The sequence below is a fragment of the Passer domesticus genome, chromosome 2 (genome assembly GCF_036417665.1).
Source record: "Passer domesticus isolate bPasDom1 chromosome 2, bPasDom1.hap1, whole genome shotgun sequence".
NCBI classification, from domain to species: domain Eukaryota; kingdom Metazoa; phylum Chordata; class Aves; order Passeriformes; family Passeridae; genus Passer; species Passer domesticus.
Window position 1 is genome coordinate 107,558,639 of NC_087475.1, and position 18,519 is coordinate 107,577,157.

The window sequence follows — 18,519 nt, forward strand, 5'->3', positions numbered from 1 at the left end:
TGCTCCCGCCGCCGTCCCCCGCCGGCGCTCCCCGCCCCTCGCCCCTCGCCGAGCCCCGCCCGGCGGTGGCCGGAGCGCGGGCCGGGGCGGCTGCCTGCGGCGGCCGGAGCTGCGGCGGCGGCCGGGCCGGGCCGGCTCAGCCGGGCAGAGGCGCGCACAGCCGCGCGGGGCGCCCGTCGCCATGGCAGCGCTTGCTCCGGCGAGAGGTAAGATGGGTCCCCCGGCCCCCGCCGCCGCCGCCGCCGCGGTCGGCCCCCGCTCCGCCGCCGGCGGCCCCCGCTCCGCCGGGCGCAGGGCGGCGCCGCCGCCGCCGGGCACGGCCGCGCCCCGGGGCGCCCCGCGGGCTCCGCGGCCCCCGCCCAGCCCAGCCCAGCCCAGCCCCGGCCGAGCCGCTGCGCTCCGCCGCCGCCGGGCGAGGCTCGGGGCGGCCGGACCCCCGCCGTGGCCGGGCTGCCGGGCGGGGGGCGGAGGGAGGGGGCGGCGGGGCAGCGGCGCTCCTCGGCCCGGCCGGCCGCGTCTCCCGGCACCCCGGCTTTCTCCGCGCTTCTTTGCGATCATTCTCGGTCACCTTCCCCTGCGAGCCCCCTCCCTCGCCTCCCCTGCATCGGCGGCCCCGCTGTGCTGTCCCCGCCGGTGGGATGGGCGGTGGGTGCACCCAGGGAGCGTGGCCAGGTGAGGACGGGTTTCCCCGACCCGGGCATCCTGCGTTAGCTCTGGGGCACTCCGGTCTCTGCGAGCGGGAGGACCACAGCTTGAAGCAGAATTGGGCCCCAGAGCCCGCAGAAGCAGGAGGATTCCAGCCTCATCGAGGGACCGGTGTGGGCCAGCAGAACAAGCTGGGGTGGGAAGGGCGGCAGAAGGAGAAGCTGCGAGGAAATTCATTCTCCTGGGATTATCAGAGACGGGTAGTTCCGTAACTGTCTCCAGAGGCCACAGGCCTAACTGCAAGACTGGTGATACTTTGGGGGAAAAGATGAAACAAAGTAGAATGGGGGCATCGCCGGTCCAGTCATGGCAAACTGCTCCAAGCAGGGAGGAAAGGAGCAAAGCCTCAGGTGGTCACAGAGAGGGTGAGAGAATAACGGAGAAGCAGAAGGTGAGGGGGGGTGGGAACTGAGCCATTAGCTCAGGCTTGGGTACTGAGCCATCCACACAGAGATTGAGTTTACATCTGCTCTGGTCAAGGCACAGAGCAGGCCTGTACCTTCCTGGAACACACTGCTTGGGTGTCCCCTGTGGATGAAGGCACAGAAGGGGATCTGGGCTGGTAGGACCAGGAAAGGCAAAGGTAAGTAGCCTCAGGAATAGGTTAATAGTCTTGTTCCCTGGGTTTGTGACTGTGGGGGTCTCTGCAGACCAGAACTGCTCCAGCAGAAACATGTGGCTGAAAGACTTGTGTGTTAAGAATGTGGAATGGCAGGGTACTACTGGAATGGTGGAATGCACCCATGGATGGGAGCAGCAGATTAAAAACCAGATCGTTGGCAGAGAGAAGCTGAGGTCCAAAGACTGTTGGAGCTGTGGGAGCTGTACAGCTGAAACAAGAGGTTTAGCAGCCCATGCATTGGGTTGGCAGGGTTGGAATTGCAAGGGATTATGCAGATCAGACCTTCCATGGCAGAAATGGCATTAGTAACACTTTGGGTAGGGAGCCTGGGACTGGAAGGGCAGGAAACGTGCTGTGTCTCAGCAGCACTGGATTGAGTTGGTGGGGACCAGAGTCCAGCCTGAGCTGTGCAGGGACTGGTGCAAATTTGGCTCTTCTGTTTCCTGAAAGGCACAGGGAATGCTCCACACTGTCTAAATCATGACAAGGTGTTAGTGTGGGCAAGGAGAGAGAGGGAGAGATCTGGGAAGATAGAATGATCTTAAATTACTTTTTTCCTTTTCTCTCTTCTACAGTGAAACTCATGCCCTGAATCTCCAAGGGAACCTTTGAAAAGGATCTTCCCCTCCCTGCCATCTCCTTATTGTTTGCCAGCTGTGCCCTGCGCAGGGAAGCTTTAAAGACCAGCTAAAGGAGAACAGCAAAAAGGACAATGTAGTGAGAGTGCAGTGAGGTCTTGGGTAGGGAGCCCTTTGAATCTTGCTTCTCACCCTTCCCTCTTCGTTGATAGCCCTCTGACAGCCTTGGCAGGAGCCTCTACCTGGCCAGGAGAGCAGTGGCATTTGGTGAGACGGGAATTACACACAGAGTGTGCACCACCCTCACTTTTTCATCGGGACCTCTGCTCTTTTTCCTGTCATCTCTGAAACTCTTGCCTAGCTCCTCATTCCCTAGGACACTGAGAAGCAGGCACTTGCTTCTGCCAAACTGTTTGGAGTCCCTAGAAGTCCCTGTTTGTGTGTGGCCTTCACCAGTCCCAGCAGAAGAGTCAGAAGGTGTCTGGTGGGCACATGAAGTAAGGAGAGCTTTTTATCTGGAAGAAGAGTGGAGGAGAGTGATGTAATAGATGGGGAGGAAAAAAAAAAAGTGAGCCCAAGCGAGTGAGGGAAGAAGCACTGGCAAGTGTTCATGAGAGAGAAAAAAGGTGGAAGAAAGAAAAAGAAAACAAGGGAAAAAAAAACAGATGAAAAAGTTAGAACAAGGGGAAGAAATATAATCAAATAGGAGGGAAAGGGAAGACTGGAAGCGAGACAGAGTTGACGGCTGTTCTGCCTGGCACCTGGTGGCAATGCCTTGAGAAACCCTTCCAGCGTGCAAACAACTCACATTGCAGCAGCAGATGAGGAGAGACGTGGCTCCCCCAGCGCAGAGTCCCACTCAGCCTCTTACAGTATCCCAGCAGCAGAGGCAGGGTGCAGTCTAGCAGGCTTGGCAGCATGGGGGACTCTGAATCAGAGTCCACCTTGCACAACAACTCACTGTGGTGGCTGGCATGTGGGATGTTAGCTCTGTTGGCCAACTCTTGGATTATCCTCAGCATCACGGCCAAACAACAGAAACACAAGCCTCTGGAGCTGCTGCTGTGCTTCCTTGCTGGCACACACATCCTTATGGCAGCAGTACCCCTCACCACCTATGCCGTGGTGCAGCTGCGGCGCGAGTCCTCCGACTACGACTGGAACGAAAGCATCTGCAAGGTCTTTGTCTCCACGTACTACACCCTGGCGCTGGCCACCTGCTTCACAGTGGCCTCCCTCTCCTACCACCGCATGTGGATGGTGAGGTGGCCAGTCAACTACCGCCTGAGCAATGCCAAGAAGCAGGCTCTGCACGCGGTCATGGGCATCTGGATGGTGTCATTCATCCTCTCCACCCTGCCCTCCATCGGCTGGCACAACAACGGCGAGCGCTACTATGCCCGTGGCTGCCAGTTCATTGTCAGCAAAATAGGGCTGGGCTTCGGTGTCTGCTTCAGCCTCCTGCTGCTCGGGGGAATCGTCATGGGCTTGGTGTGCGTGGGTATCACCTTCTACCAAACCCTGTGGGCACACAGAAGACGCCGGCGGTGCCACCATCAGAGGGCAGAAGAAGCGTCAGCCTGCTCTTCATCAGCACACACCACTTTCAACGTGCCAGCCATTGTGGTGGAGGATGTACGAGGCAAAAGGAGGTCTTCACTGGACGGCTCCGAGTCAGCCAAGACCTCCTTGCAGATGACCAACCTCATAAGCGCCATTGTCTTCCTGTATGACACGCTCACTGGGGTGCCTATCTTGGTAAGCATCCAGCTCTCCCTTTGCCTTCAGAGTCTGCAGTTAAAGCAGATTTGCTTTTCTCTCAAGTTTTAGACTCCTGTCCCACCAGCCGCAGAACTGCCGCATCTGAATCTGTGTTATTCTGAGCGGTGGTTTTAAAAAGATTGCAGTAATTCTCTCATCCTTCTGCAGCAGCGTTTTCTTAAATCTAAGCCTGGGGAATACACACCACACAGCTAAAACCACTGTGCAAGTTTTAAGTGGCTAAGAGGAGAGGAAATTATTCTGCAAACTTACTTGTAAAAACAATGAGATTTCTGTTTCTCCAGTTTGCTTCTGGAGAACTGATACACCAGCTTTAACAGCTGATGCATCCAGTTGTCTTTTTCCTTTTGCTTGTATGGCTGTAGGCAGCATTCAGGTTTTGGCTAGCTGGTCGATTCTGTGCAAAATTGGAGAGCTAGAGAAGTTCTCACAAAGAACCCTTAAAAGGGGAGAGGCTGAGTCACAGATTATTTTTTTCCCCCAGCGGCTGTGTCCTTTGTTAGCACCTATTTAGCTCCAGCTGGTAATGAGCACAGGAAGAAGGGATGCTAGCATCAGGTCTCATGTTAGAGATATTACAGCTTGGAATATGGTCCAGCAAACCTGGGGCAAGACCCCAGGTTTTCAAGGGGACAGAGGATAATTACTTGATGAATCCTTTAGAGACAGATTATGTTCTACTACAGAATTGATTCGTGTTACCTTTCTGCCTTGATCCCTACTTCTGTCTCCTTGGCATTGTTGCTTTTTCTTACCTTAAAGGTCGTGAGCTTTTTCAGCCTGCGCTATGATACGGCCCCCACCTGGATGGTTCTGGCTGTGCTCTGGTGTTCCATGGTGCAGACCTTGCTGCTCCCCTCTTTCATCTGGTCCTGCGAGCGCTACCGAGCAGATCTGCGCACCGTGTGGGAGCAGTGTGTGGCTATCATGTCTGAGGAAGACACAGAGGATGGTAAGCTCCTCACCAACCCACAGTCACCTTTCTTCACCAACCAACCTCCCCAAAAGACTACAGAAGAAAGAGGGGGTCTTTGGGGAAAGGATCTTGTGGTGTTGTGGGTGGCTCAGTGACATTCATGTTACAGCTTGAAGTCAGCAACCACAAGAAAATTTATTCTGTGGAAGGCTCAGCCACTCGCAGCCTTAGGACTAGCATCCAGGAAGCATTAGTGCAACATCCTCCTCACTAGTTGCAAGCACAGATACATTGTGTGTGGCTGCCAAGCCACAACCAAAGTGACATGCTGGGCCTCAGCCCAACTCGCTCATTCAAGGGTCCAAGACCTGGCAGTGAGCGATTCAAAGGCAAGACAGAAGAAATAGGGCACTGTCTGGATGCTTTAGTGCTGCTGCAAGCAGAAAGACAAGGTCCTGGTTCAGAGACGAGCCCTGAGGGCTGCAAGTAGGGCAGTACGAGTCAGATAAGCGTTAGGATGGGGTCCAGGTGCCCTGTTAATGCTCCTCTTCTGACTGAAAAGCGTTGACTGCCGTTCTTGTCTTTGCCGACAGATGGTGTGTGTGATGATTATGGTGATGGCAGGATCTGCAAAGTGAGATTCGATGCGAACGGCGCCGCAGCTGCAAAGCGGGACTCTCGGGACATCAAGCTGCTGCCCATGCACCACATGTTGTTGCCCCAGGACAAAGTGCATTACCTGCAGGTGAGCCAAGAGCTAGCGGGGTAGCCCCACAACCCACTTCCTTCCCTGTCAGGTTCCCACGCCTTTGTGTCCTCTTGACTCTCTTCTCTGAGAATCTCAGCTACTCCCTTCCTGTTCTGACTCTTCCAAGTCTTCCATCACCTGCCCCCTTCTCTGTTTTCCAGGTCCCTATCTCACGGAGAATGTCACATGATGAGACTAACATCTTCTCCGCCCACCGCTCTGCTCCATCCTTCCTACACAAGTGGTCTTCATCTGACGACATCCGCATTTCCACCCCCCGCAAGCCTGGGGGCCCTGGTTTCTTGCCTCCCCAGCTGCATGACTACCAGCACCGCCGGCGGCCCCCAGAAGATGAGCTGACGACCCTACGGCAATTTTTGGAGGGGGGGCTGTTGCCCCGGGGCTCCAGCTCCAGCGCCTGCTTCTTCCGAGATGAGATCACCACGTTCATCGACGAGACGCCACAGCCCACCCCAGCCTGCAGCCCACGGCACTCCCGTCTCCTGCTCGCATCACGCCGCGACCGCCGCCTCTCCCTCGGCAGCAGGGAGGAGGAGAATCCCGACCGGCCTCGGCGCTGCTCCGTGCTTGGCAATGAAGTCTGGCATCTGCAGGACGGAGAGCAGGCGCCATGTGAAAGGACCCCAGAGGCCTGCGAGCCACAGACCTTCCAGGACCCCAAACTATGAGAGACAGCATCAAAAACATTCAGTGCCATCACAGTTTTTAAATAAAACTTCAAGCGTTCCCTTTGTCCCGGGACCCAGTCACTAATTTGCATTCTCATCTTTCTCGCCAGCAGGCAGAAAACACGGCACCCCATGCTGGTGGGGGAAAGAGAAGTGGGACAGATCCGCAGAAGGGAGCACAACGGAGGGACAGACAGACAGCCTGTGCCTGCTCTCAGGTTACAAACACATCCACCGCTGCCACCGCCACTTGGCACCCTTGCCAGTCCCGTCCCTTTGTGAACTCCACCCTCGCATCCGCTCTGCCCTAAGAGACAAGGCAGGCGCAGAATGGTATTAAAATTCTATATTTGGAGTGTCAATCGTGTGTCTGTTTTTAAAATACTATATTAGTAATAATTTTGTTTCCATAGAAACAAAATGATTGGCCCGGTGTTTAATGAAGCTTCACAGGCTTCTGGAAGGGAAATGCAGAATGTGCGAGGCTCCTTTCCTCCCTCTTCATCCTTTCTTGTCAGTTTCTCTGAAAGGCAGCAGATGCTTAGCAGCCCAGGAAAATGAATGATGCCCTTAGAGGAGTTGTCATGGGAGACTGGGTGATGAAAGGTCTTCTGTCCATTTCAGATGTCGTGCTAAGCAGGAGAGGCCTCCAGTTTCTAACATTGCTCAGCAAAATGTTTTGCTTTGAGGCAACTCCAGGCTTGGAAAGAATTAAATTCTCTCCAAGAAGATCCTGACCCTTAACATCTTATTTCACCAGTGCAAACTGTTGATTCCAGTGCAAACTTTGTGTGAAACTTCAGATGGCCCGAACTTCTCAGCCAAACAGGAAAGCTGACAGAGGCTTCTGGGGGACGTCCCTCTCAACTGTCCACAGCAAAGCGGGGAGTGTTGAGGTCTGGAGCAGGCTCCTGCCCCAGACACAATCCTTGGCAGGGAGATGCAAGAGTAGCGCGTGGGAGATGGACCTTCTGGCTGGTGCTGGCTGTAGTTCCAGCCAAGGGCAAAAGTTTGGCATTGTCTGAGGGGAGGCAGTGTCAGAGGGAGATAGGAGATAGGTAGCCCTGCACCCCAAAGCAGTTCTCCGTGTGTTGGGAGTATGAAGTGTCCAAGGAGAGGCGTCCTTGGAGGCGCTTGGGTGACCCACCCCAAAGGGAGGGTTGGCGCTGGGGAGGCCGCCCGGACCAGGGGCCGGTCAGACGCGGCGGCGGCAGCACCGGGACCCCCGAGGCGGCGGCGGCGGCTCTCGGCCGGCGCAGCGGGACCCGGTCCGGGCCTTCCCGCCCACCGCGGCCCCGGGCCGGCGCCGCCCCCGGGGTGGGCCGAGCCGGGGCCCGCCAGGACGCCCGCCCGCCGCGGACCCCTGCTCCTCTCCCTCCGCCTTCTGCTCGCGGAACCATGGCCTCGCTGCTGTGCCTCAGCCTCCTCGCCGCCGCCGCGGCCGCCACGTCGCCGGGCCGGCTGGTGCCCTTCGACCTGCTCTACGCCGACGGGGTGCGGGCGTACCTGGCGCGGGACTGGGCGCGGGCGGCCGAGCTGCTGCAGCGCGCCCTGCACAGCTACGCGGGGCTGCGGGCCGCCCGCCGCGCCTGCCGCGCCGCCTGCGCCCGCGAGGAGCCCCTGGGGCCCGGGCGCGGCGAGGCCGCGCTGCTCGGGGCCGTGCTGCGGCGCGCCGGCTGCCTGCAGCGCTGCCTGGGCCGGCGGCTGCGGCCCGCGCCCTCCGCGCACCGCGCCGGCCGCGCCGTGCGCCGCGACTTCGAGCGCAGGGAGCCCTACAACTACCTGCAGGTGGCCTTCTTCCAGGTGGGCACCGGGCCCGGCGAGGGGGCGAGATGCCGCCTGCCGGGGTGCGGTCAGGCAGCGGGGAACGGCGCGGCACGGCTCTGCTGGAGGGTCGGGGGGTGAACGCCTTTCCCTCAGCCTCGAGAAGAGAGGGAACCTTATTGATGCGCGTAAATATCACCAAGGGGGTTGCCAAGGGAATGGAGCCAGGTTCTTCTCACTGGTGCCAGCCACTACAAGAGGCAACAGGCAGAAACTGGTGCACAAGAAGTTCCACCTTTAGACGGAGTATTAGGAAGAACTTTACTATGCGGGTGACCATGCACTGGAACAGATTGCTCAGAGCAGTTGTGGAATCTCCCTCACCGGAGACATTCCAAAACCATCTGGATGCAATCTGGTGCCGTGTGCTGCAGCACGACCCTGCTTGTGCAGGGAGGTTGGAGCAGATGACCCGCTGTGGTCTCCTCCAATCTGACCCATTCTGTGATTCTGTGAACCCAGGAAGCAGCAGGGGTGAGGGGTGGGTGTGAGCAGCAGAGCATGACAGGCACTGCTGCCTTTTCTCCACAGCTGAAGAAGCTGGATCAGGCCGTGTCTGCCGCCCACACCTTCTTCGTGGCTAATCCCCAGCACCTCCAAATGCGGGAGGACATCGAGAAGTACCGGCGGATGTCAGGGGTGAAGTCAGACAGCTTCCAGGACCTGGAGGCCACGCCACACTGGGTGAGGGCTCAGTGCAGAGCCACGCATGAGCAGCTCTTACTCCACCCTAGGGACCGGTCTGGGACCCTGATCTGTGCCCACACAAAGGCCATGGCTTGAGACCGGCCCCCATACACAGAATCATGGAGAGATTTAGCCTGGAAGGAGCCTTTAATGATCACCTAACCCAAGTCCCCTGCCATAGGTGGGGATGCCTTCCACTAGATCAGATTGCTCAAAGCTCCTCCATCCTGTCCTTGGAACACTTTGAGGGATGGGACATCCACAGCTTCTCTGGGCAACCTGCTTCAGTGTCTCCTAACACATCATCAAAGTATCTTATCTACAGTCCAAAAAATATTTTATCTTCCATCAAAACACTTTTTCAGTTTAATACTGTTGCCCCTTGTCCTGTCACTACAGGCCTTGGTCTAAAGTCTTGCTCAGACCCCTTTGTGTCTGAAAGGCTGCAGGAAGATCTCCCTGCAGCCTTCTCTTCAAGGTGAGGACAAACCACTGCAAGTGTGACGGAGACACTTTTTGATGACAGTTGTTTGGCTTTAGTCTGGGATTTGCTGTCGCTCTGTGGTTGACTGTGCATGAGCAGGTGGGCCCCTTTATGTCAGCACCATCCTGTGAGCAGCTCAGAAGTCTCGGGGCATCCTTCGGTGTCGCCCACACTGATGAAGGGACCTGGATCTGTCCTTCACAGGAAGCGTATGAGACTGGTGTGCAGCACTATGATGCAGATGAGTACCTGCAGGCCGTGGCCAGGCTGGAGGAGTCACTCTCAGAGGCCCTGGCAGCGCTGGAAGAGTGCCGTGCCCTGTGTGAAGGGCCTCGGGAGGATGAGGACGAGGAGGAGAAAATGCAGCCTGGCCTGTATGAAGCCATTGCAGGTAGAGTTAGAGGCACAGACGGTTGGGTGGGAAGGCTGTGCTCCCCACACTGGGCACATCCCATCAACCAGCACTCCTGTCTGGAAGAAGTGTGGGCTACTGCCTTTCTTGCTCCTCTCTCTTGCAGCCCATTATATTCAGGTTTTGAAGTGCAGGCAGCAGTGCGTCCTGGAAATTGCCACAAAGCCGGGGAGAATTTCTGCCACAGAAGATTTCATACCCTCTCATCTTGATCTACTGCAGTTTGCCTACAGCCAGGGTGAGCAGAGCCACAAACCAGCAGGTTATGCTGTGGCACCCCTACACTTGTCCTTTGCCTCTGGTCCTGGAGGGCAGCTTGTCTTGGGGAAAAATGGCACACTGACCTGAGCTCTATTTCTATTTGCCCCCTAACTCTTTCCATAACCTCTCTTCAAGTCTGTGGCCACCTTGGGAGATGTCCCTTGTGGGCTCCTTCAGTCTCATTGCCCAGGTTCTGTGATGTGAGGCTGTTCCCACGTCTTTCCTCCCACACACTTTTTCAGGACCTTATTCTCACTATTTGCTGAGTGTTTTACATCCTCCTTTTCAGTACCTGGCTCCAGACCAGGCTCCCACTTCCTGCCTAGAGGCTACACAAGAGGCTACACATCTCACCTCAGCAGTGGTGTTCCTTCTGAGGCAGCCCTGCCTGCTTACCTGCTGAACTGATGGCCTGGCATGACACTGGTCATCCTGCCACTCTGTCACCTCCCATATCCCTCAGCCCTTCTTTTGCATACCCCTGCTCCTCCCCACACTGACCCAGCTATTCCTTATTTCCTCTGTCAGACCACTGGTAGAACTTGTATCTCAAAGACACTGCTAGACCCCTCATCCTGTCTGTTGCATGAGGGAAGTGGGACCATCACTCTCTCAAAAGATACTTATTTTTAATCTGTTTCTTCAAAACCAGCTTCCAGTAAGTACTAAAGGCATGCCTGTTCTGTCTCCATGGCTGGCTGAGGCCCTGCTAGGCAGGGGCTGGCGTGTGCTTGGTGTAAGGCCAGCTGCCAGATCCTGACAGGGACACTGGGTGCTGCTGGCCTGCACACATCTGCTGCTCGAGCCTTTCAGAGACATGTGTGTTTGTTCTCTTCTGTCCCTGCACAAGTTGGGAACCAGACCCTGGCTGCTGAATGTGCTGCTTCCTACTTGCTCTTCTATCCCACGGATGAGCCCATGTTGGAGAAAATGGAGCAGTATCGCACAGAGCTGGGAGAGGACGTGGCTGTCACAGCCAGACAGGTAGTCACGACTCCAGGTCTGTCCTTGTTGGTCCTCCCCTGTCCCACAGGACGGGATCACAGTCCAAGAGACAAAAAGGGAAAGGTGTTTCACTGCAGACATGTGCCAAGGCCAGGACTGAAGAAACTTGAGTTTTCTTCTAGTCTGTCAGTCAGTGTCCTTTCAGGTCAAAAAGGGGCTTTAGTTGTACACAGCAGTGGGATGGGGCAGGCTTTTGCCCTGGGCAGGGATGGGGTTGTCTTTTGTGAGGTGGTTGTTTGACAGTCTCTTTGCTTCCTTAGAGTATTCAGCATTATGTGCAGAGGTCTTTGATGGAGAAGAAGTTGATTTATTATGCAGTGGAGCATCTGGGAGAAACTTTTAATGACCCTGTAAGTAACAATATAATTTTAATCTTCCTGCCGTGGTTTCACCAATTGTTCACAATCACCATTGTCAGAATTCACTTTAGTAGGCCATGATCCAGAAAGGATCAGATGGTGATGAGGAGGACCCCCAAGTCCTTATGGGGTGGATCTTTAGGGCCTTTCTGCTGCTCCAGGACTGAAGTTAATTTGAAGTTGCTGCTGTAACCATATGCATTGGCTCAATATGTCTGTCCTGAGAAGTGGGCCACAGTGGTTGGTCTGATACTCACCGAGAAGCAGGGCAAGGTTTTTTGTGTACTGACCCCCCTGTGTTTTTGTTCCTGCAGGATCTCTGGACTCCAGATGAGCTGATTCCTGAAAACCTAAGGGAGAAACACAGGTAAGATTGGGCATATCAGCTAGGACTGCAATATAAGTAGGGGTGGTACAAGGAACGTGTGTGGAGAAATGGGCACAGAAGGAACGGGAAGGATGTGAAATGCTGCTACAGAGGAGGGCTGGGCATAGCTCTGTGTACTGACAGCCCTGGTCTTGTTTTTTCCCTTGCTCCTGAGAGAGGATCAGGAGAAGCAAAAGCAGGAAACTCTGGATGTGGAAGAGAGGGAGAAGAGGGGTGAGTAAAAGAGCTTGAAGGAGGTCTTGGATGCAGTCAGCCAGACTTACTTAGGCTAAGTGCTGTCTTCCACCCTCAGACATTTGAATGCTAGCATAGATGCAGACTGACTTGAATGGCTCAGCAAGTCTTCTCACTGTTCTTCTCTTCCTCTTTGATGCATGTGTAATCTTGCAAAATCTCACTGCATACATCTCTGGCATGCGAACTCAAAGGGCACTGTGGCTGGAGAAGCTGAGAACAGCCTGAATGTGTGACAAGCCTGTGGACATGCAGATTCCTGTTCAGTGTGCCAGCAGTGTCTACAACAAACCTGGTTCAGCTCCACCAGCCCAACTCCAATCAACATTTTTCTGAAAGGGATATGAAGGGAGGGGTCGGGAAATGGAAACTGGAAGCAGACAATGTAGCTTGGGCAAGTCTTTCCCTGGAAAGCAGAAGTCCAAGGGGTTTGTGGTTGAATGATACAAGCTGTAGTGCAGAGTCTCGTGTTCTTGCTGGTCCCCTGTTTTTTATGTGTGGATACAGAGCCTCTTGAAGGGCTCAGTCATGATGGAATCTGCTCAAAATGACCCTGAGTGGTTCTCTGCTGTGGCACATGAGAGAGCAGAGCCTTCTAAGGGCCTGAGTGCCTTGGCATTCCTCATCATCCAGAGGTCAGAGAGGGTGGGAAAAGAACCCTAAATATCAAAAAGCTAAATCATCAGTTAATATCCAGTGCTTCTCTTGGGTAAGATGTTGATGAAAGATGATTGAAAGGAGGGTTGATGGAGGTGTTTACCTGCTTCTTTTCTCCAGAGCCTCACTCCAGTAGGCTGGACCTGTTCTGCTGCTGCAATCCACAGTGCACTCAACTTCCCCCAGCTCCCTGCTGCTCTCCCAGCAAGTGCCAAGTCTCTGCTGGCTCCTGAAGCACGTGCTGCAGGCCAGCTTCCCCAGCTGGTGCTCTGGTTCCCCTGAAGCATGTGAGGGGTCTGCGAGGAGCGGGCTCTTCTGGGGAACTGTCCTGTCTTCTCAGAGAATGTAGAGTGTCTCTCCACTTCCTTATCCAGGCTGGGGGTTGGTGTCTGAGGGATCCTTGTCCAAAGCCTGCTCATGCCTATCTGTGCTCCTCAGCAGGTGCTTTGCCTTTTGAGGGTATTGCTGTCACGATGGATTCCCAGCAGCTGAATGGAACCCAGCGGGCTGTGTTCGACAGAGTGCTGACGGAGTCTGAGTGTAAGGACCTTCTCCGGCTGACAAAGGTGAGGCCAGGATCCTGTAAGAGCTCCTCTGTGTGTACTTTCCTCCTCAGCAGGCAGGGCAGTAGGGTTTCCATGGAGGAGAGCTGGCAGCCTAATGCATGTCATGTGTGTCCTTGTATTCCAGGCAGCAGCGGAAGCAGGAGACGGATACCGGGCAAGGCGGTCGCCTCACACCCCACATGAGAGATTTGAAGGGTTAACTGTTTTGAAGGCCGTGCAGGTAACATGCATCTGTGAGCCTGCTGCCTTCTTAATTGTCCAGAAAGAGAGTTTGCCACCTGAGTGTTTTGTTCCGTGGATTGCACTCTGGGTGGTGTCGTGGGAGCGCTGTCTCCCTCACAACACTTGTGGTCTCCTCTGACCTGCTTCCTCCTCAGTCACATTCAGGGATGTTGTACGTGGAAGGCTTGACAAGTGCTTTCTCTTCTGTGAGGAAGGGTTTGGGGACTGCTTGTACCTGTGAGGTAGCCTTACAGACATGCTTACTTTAGAGCTGGAGAATAAATTAAGGTGGAAGGAGCCTCTTGAGATCTCTGATCTGACCTCCAGCTTGCAGCATGTCTAATTCCAAGGCTAGATGAAATCCCTCGATTCTTTGCGTAGGCAAGTTCTGAACATTTCCAAGGGTGGAGATTCTCCAGCCTCTCTGGGCACCTTTTTTGGTGCTGTACTAGTCTTGTGAGGGTGAAATTCTTCTTGATATTTAGCCAAAATTTGCCTTGCTGCAGCTTTTGTCTGCTGCCTCTTTTCAGTGTGTCTCTCTGAGGAGACACTGTCTCCATCTCCTCTGTAACCCTCTTTTAGGTGACAGGAGGCTGTACTTAGATGTTCCTTTGGCCTTCTCTTCTCTAGGCTGAAGAAAGCCAAATCTTTCAGCCTGTTTTTCTAAGTCATGTGTTCCAGCATTCCTGCCATCTTAGAACTCTTCACCCAAGACTCACTTCAGTCCCCTGGTATCTCTTGTGCAGTGGGATACCCAAAATGATGCAGCTTTACAGGTGTGGCTTCATGGGCCAAGGAGAAGGAAATAATTACTGTGCTGTACAGTTGTTCTCCCGAGTTATAACTGAATGAGAAAGTGTGTTCTTTTCTTGCCTGAGTAACCACAGGACTCTACAAAGCTCTCTTCTTCTGTGCTGTGTACGTGTATCATTTCTTAGAGTGTCATTGTAAGTATTGTAACAGACTTGCTTTTCACTTGTAGCTGGCCCAAAATGGGGACGTGGAATGGAGAGACGCCAAATTGCTTCTGCAGGCTAGTGAGAAATCTCGGAAAATCATAGAGTCCTATTTTACTCCTGGAAAGAAACTCCATTTTTCATTCACACACCTTGTGTGTCGCAGAGCCATAGACGGTAAAGAACCTTTCGTCCTGTTAGTCCCTGTCTCCCAGAGAGTCTCCTCACTCCCAGCCATGTGCTCTCAGGAGACTATCCTCCCTCTATTCTCACTGTACCCCTTTCTCTCTGCTTCATTCTTTCTTGAAACTGAAAATGCCCATATTCCTTTTTGTGTATTTTCAGGGGAACAGGAAGGTCGCATGGATCTTAGTCATCCTGTCCACGCTGACAATTGTCTCTTGGATCCTGAGGGACAAGAGTGCTGGAAAGAACCTCCTGCCTATGTGTACAGGGACTACAGGTAGGAGCACCTGCATTAGATCATGTGAAGATATCCCTGGCCCCATCAGAGCATGAGCTTAGCTCATAGAAACCAGGTGATGGTTGGCTCAGAGCCATCCAGGACTGTACCATCAGGCAGAAGGCTGCATCAGCAGCTTCAGAACGAGGTGTGAGACACCTCCCCTGGGCTGGGAAGACCTGCCCTTTTTCCCTCCTTGCTTTGCACAGCCAGCTTTAACAGCGAGCAGAATGAGGCTGGGAGGCTGCACAGATTAGAACCATGATATCAAACTGCTATCTTGTGGGTCTACCACGGTACTACAGCCAGCTGCCAGCCCTTTTGACAGGCTGTTTCTTGTAGTTGATTTCCATCTTTTACAGAATTCTGTGAATTGCAGGAAAAGGATAGTCAAGCTCCTTGGATTCCTTTTGTTTGAGCAGTCATTGTATTTCAGTGACTGTTGTCTCAAGATTCACTGCAAATACTTTGTGTTGGGTTTTTCCATTCCACGTGACAGTTTATGTTTTTTCCAGCCTGTGGCAGGTTTTGTTACTCCTCTGTGAAAGAACCTGAAATATAGTTTAATGGTGATGCCAGTTGTTGCACACTGCAGCCAGATGAGGTCAGTTCACTACAGCTGATTCCTCCTACTTGCCATCTCATCCCTGAGCATCCAGAAATTTTACTTGTCGTTTCTTTGAATGGTAGCTGTATCCAGAGCAGCAATCTCTAAGCAGCTACGATGAAGATATGGAACTTAGAGGGAATTCCATTATCATTGAGTTGTTTCCCTTTGGATACCAGTGTTTACTTGGTATAACCAGGCTGTAAAGTTACCAGACCTTGTCATGTAACCAGTTAGATCTCTGTCCTTCCTGTGAGAAAGCTGTCCTGTCCCTCCACTGCTCCCTGGGTTCTCTGACTTCCGCTTGAATGGATGATAAAATACCTTCCTGGGATCTATGCCACTGAGCTATTTTTGGGAGTATCCCTGTCCTCTTGCAGCTTGGGTTGTGACTGCCCAACCAGCTTAAGGGCTGAGCTCTTGCAGTGTCCTTTTGAATGAAGTGCCCGTGTTCCAAACTTCCCGGATCTTTCCTGTGGAATCTGTGCTATGGGCATTAATGATAATATTGAGCAGGATTGGACCCAGGGGCCCAGGAGTTCCAGTGATGCTGCTCTGGGTGCACACTGCTCCTTTGGGTGCCAGCAGTGCTGTGGTCCCTGTGTGCTGTTCATGCTCATCTCCACCTTCTCTTTTCGTTAGAAATTTCCCCCATGGCACCATTCTGAGTCCTCTTACCAGAGTCCAAACTGCTGAGATTGAGCATGTAGTATTTCCTTGGAAAATGCACTATTTTTTCAAACATTATGTGGTTAGCCCAATCTGCTTTTAGTACCCCCATGTTACATTTTAAGACCATTTTCCATTTGCTTCTTGTCCTCCAATTACCCTTCTCAGAAATGGAGTCTAAAGCCCTGCAGACTATTGAGGTCAGGATAACACTGTTTATGCTTCAACCATTATCCCTACCTTCCTGTCCCTTTGGACATGAGAGAGCTGTCCTTGCTTTTCTCCACTCATGTCACCACTCTGGCTTCACAGCCTTATGAAAACCCTGTGGCAGAAGAGCTACAACTTCCTGGGTTCCAGGGCTGGTAATCCTCTCACTGCCCTTATGTCCTTAACATTGCTTCAGCAACCACAGTGTTCATTTGTATTTCTTCCTCTCAGTCCCATTAAGAGCCTCTTGTTGTTGTTCCTCTGATGTTTTCTATCAGCTTAATTGAATACCAAGAAGAACCCGGGCAGTTTGTGGTCCATTCTTTCACCTGCTTGACTGTGGGCTCACCTGTGCTGTACAGTGGCCTCACTACTTCTCTTTTTGTATAACTTCAGTAAAGAAGTTTCTTGGTTTAATTTTCTTTTCTAGATGCACCAGGCCCCTTTTCGATCATTCCAATTCTGTTGTTACCCTGAAATTCCTTGGCTGTTAAGACATGGCTTTCTTTGCTGATCAGTCTCCTCTTCCAGGAGTTGGATTATTCCCAACCTTGAGACATAAACAACAAGTTAGAAACACAGTCTATGAAGCCCCGGGCATTGTCACAGCAGTGCCACAGATGCATGCTGCAGGGGATTAAGAACAAACCAAAATAAAACGGGACAAGCGTGTAGAGCTAATTCCCTGGCATACTCTCCCAGCCTCCTGTGGCTTGCAGCTCAGGGACTCCCCTGAGCTAGGCACTGCTGTATTTAACACCCTCAGATGGATTCTCCTGCTAACTGGTCTACTTGCTTTTGAACTTGTGACAAGGAGTGTCACAAGTGGGGAAGCACCTGGGAGGAATAAGCTTCACCATACATATGTACTCTTTTCTTTTTGTCCACAGTGGCATTCTCTACCTCAATGATGACTTCCAAGGTGGAGGCCTTTTCTTCACTGAAATGGACACTGTGACTGTCACAGTAAGTCTGGGATTGGCCAAAAGAGGGAGAGAGGACTGAGGGCAAGACTTAGTCTGGGCAGGAGGAAACTGGTTGGTTATTGGATCCCACCACTCCACAAACAATCCAGTGCTGGTGCAGTGGCAGATTCAAATAGGGGCAGCTAAAGGGAAATTGAGGCAAATCTCAGACAGAGGAGAGTTTGACTCTTTCCTAGCTGAGATTTTTCAAGCTCTTCCAGTCTGTGGGTGTCTGTGACAACCTTTGTTGTCCCACTGATTCTCTCTGTCCCTCTCCAAGGCCTGCCTGGCTCATAGACTGGTGTAGATGCCTCGCAGCTCTGCTCCTCCACATTCCCAGAGGCAGTGTCACCTCTGCAGGACTGTGTACTCCAGAGCAGGGGGTCTGCTGCCTTCACGGTCTCTTGTCTCTCTCCTGGCAGGCCGAGGTGCATCCCAAGTGTGGGAGGCTGGTAGCCTTCAGCTCTGGCAAGGAGAACCCCCACGGCGTGTGGGCCGTGCGGCGCGGAAGGCGCTGCGCCATTGCCCTGTGGTACACGCACTCGCAGGAGCACGCTGAGCAGGTGAGGGAACAAATACAAGTGCCTCCAAGTGAGCTCAAATCCCACTGAGGAACAGCTTTTGGGCTTTCCCTTGGGGCAGGGCATGGTGCAGCAGCTGCGGCTGCCCTTGGACGGGGTGTCTGGTGGAGGGGCCAGCCTGGGATGGGTCCTGCAAAGGGGGATTGAGCTCTGGAGCAGTCGGGTGGATGTGTTTCGTCGAGACCCCAGCAGGGAGGATTCACATAATTTCTGTCTCCATGGCTGCAGGAACGGGTGAAGGCAGAGGAGCTGATGGAGCAGAGAGCTGTGGAGCAGGAGCAGCCTGATGGAGATAAACATCAGGGAACTGATCGCAGCAGCGGATCCTCCTCAGAGCCTGGTGCTCCCAGCCGTGCAACCAAGGCTGCAGATCAGAGACAGAAGCCTGGCTCGGACAGGAAGCAGCACCCCAAGGTGCTACGGGCCAGAGATGAGTTCTGATGCATGGGGCTCTGTGGACTGTCACACGCCATGGCCTGGCAGGTCACGGGAGGACCGGGACCACGGAGGCCTGGGGCAGTGTGTTAGTGTGGTAGAGCCGTAGCGATGGGGAGGGGTGCAGCTTTCTTCTCTGTGGTGTCCCAGCAGCTGAAAAAATGGGAGAAAGACACAGTGACACCAGGAACTTTCTTCACTGCCTCACCGTGTTTGTCTCACTCAGAAGTAAGAAGTGAGAAGACAAGGTCTTCTCACCCCACTCCTCTCAGTGCCACCTTCTTGGCTGTTGAGGGCTAAATGTGAGAGGGGGAGGAGGAGCCTGGAGTCTTTCAGTGAGGGCTGTCTCACATTCAGGAACTCAAAACTAAAGCCTTTGAATTTCCTAAGCACCTGCAAACTCCAGGAACATGCAGAGTGACCTGGGACAGAAAAGGTGAGGGACTGTGAATAGATGGAATAAAAGCCAAATGCTGGACACAGATATTGATGGG

At 53.6% G+C, this 18,519-nt stretch overlaps 2 protein-coding genes across 5 annotated transcripts; both read left to right on the forward strand.

Moving 5' to 3' along the window:
• GPR162 (G protein-coupled receptor 162) lies at window positions 1-6,402 on the forward strand. Of its 3 annotated transcripts, none has more exons than XM_064410460.1 (5): window positions 1-206; window positions 1,903-3,663; window positions 4,450-4,639; window positions 5,197-5,348; window positions 5,513-6,402. In XM_064410460.1, the coding sequence occupies exons 2-5, from the start codon at window positions 2,824-2,826 to the stop codon at window positions 6,038-6,040; spliced, it is 1,710 nt and encodes a 569-aa protein (XP_064266530.1). In that variant the 5' UTR covers window positions 1-206; window positions 1,903-2,823; the 3' UTR covers window positions 6,041-6,402. The 3 variants fall into 3 exon arrangements, with proteins under 3 accessions (XP_064266530.1, XP_064266531.1, XP_064266532.1); XM_064410461.1 differs by lacking the exon at window positions 1-206 and adding an exon at window positions 405-672; XM_064410462.1 differs by lacking the exon at window positions 1-206 and adding an exon at window positions 1,131-1,288.
• A 969-nt stretch (window positions 6,403-7,371) lies between these two features.
• On the forward strand, window positions 7,372-18,509 carry P3H3 (prolyl 3-hydroxylase 3). Of its 2 annotated transcripts, none has more exons than XM_064410468.1 (15): window positions 7,372-7,843; window positions 8,396-8,548; window positions 9,240-9,426; window positions 9,554-9,685; window positions 10,559-10,692; window positions 10,974-11,063; window positions 11,387-11,439; window positions 11,615-11,673; window positions 12,790-12,917; window positions 13,042-13,137; window positions 14,122-14,272; window positions 14,441-14,558; window positions 16,935-17,010; window positions 17,432-17,572; window positions 17,819-18,509. In XM_064410468.1, exons 1-15 carry the CDS (start codon window positions 7,439-7,441, stop codon window positions 18,029-18,031), a joined length of 2,136 nt encoding a protein of 711 aa, XP_064266538.1. In that variant the 5' UTR covers window positions 7,372-7,438; the 3' UTR covers window positions 18,032-18,509. The 2 variants fall into 2 exon arrangements, with proteins under 2 accessions (XP_064266538.1, XP_064266539.1); XM_064410469.1 differs by having other exon boundaries at window positions 12,793-12,917.
• Window positions 18,510-18,519: the final 10 nt, after the last annotated feature.

Excerpts from the sequence above, each read along its gene's own strand:
- GPR162 (XM_064410460.1), top strand. The coding sequence starts at position 2,824 with ATGGGGGACTCTGAATCAGAGTCCACCTTGCACAACAACTCACTGTGG. Across the intron at positions 3,664-4,449 it reads TCACTGGGGTGCCTATCTTG|GTCGTGAGCTTTTTCAGCCT; the intron begins GTAAGCATCCAG and ends CTTACCTTAAAG. Across the intron at positions 5,349-5,512 it reads ACAAAGTGCATTACCTGCAG|GTCCCTATCTCACGGAGAAT; the intron begins GTGAGCCAAGAG and ends TCTGTTTTCCAG.
- P3H3 (XM_064410468.1), top strand. The coding sequence starts at position 7,439 with ATGGCCTCGCTGCTGTGCCTCAGCCTCCTCGCCGCCGCCGCGGCCGCC. Across the intron at positions 8,549-9,239 it reads TGGAGGCCACGCCACACTGG|GAAGCGTATGAGACTGGTGT; the intron begins GTGAGGGCTCAG and ends TGTCCTTCACAG. Across the intron at positions 11,440-11,614 it reads AACCTAAGGGAGAAACACAG|AGAGGATCAGGAGAAGCAAA; the intron begins GTAAGATTGGGC and ends CTTGCTCCTGAG.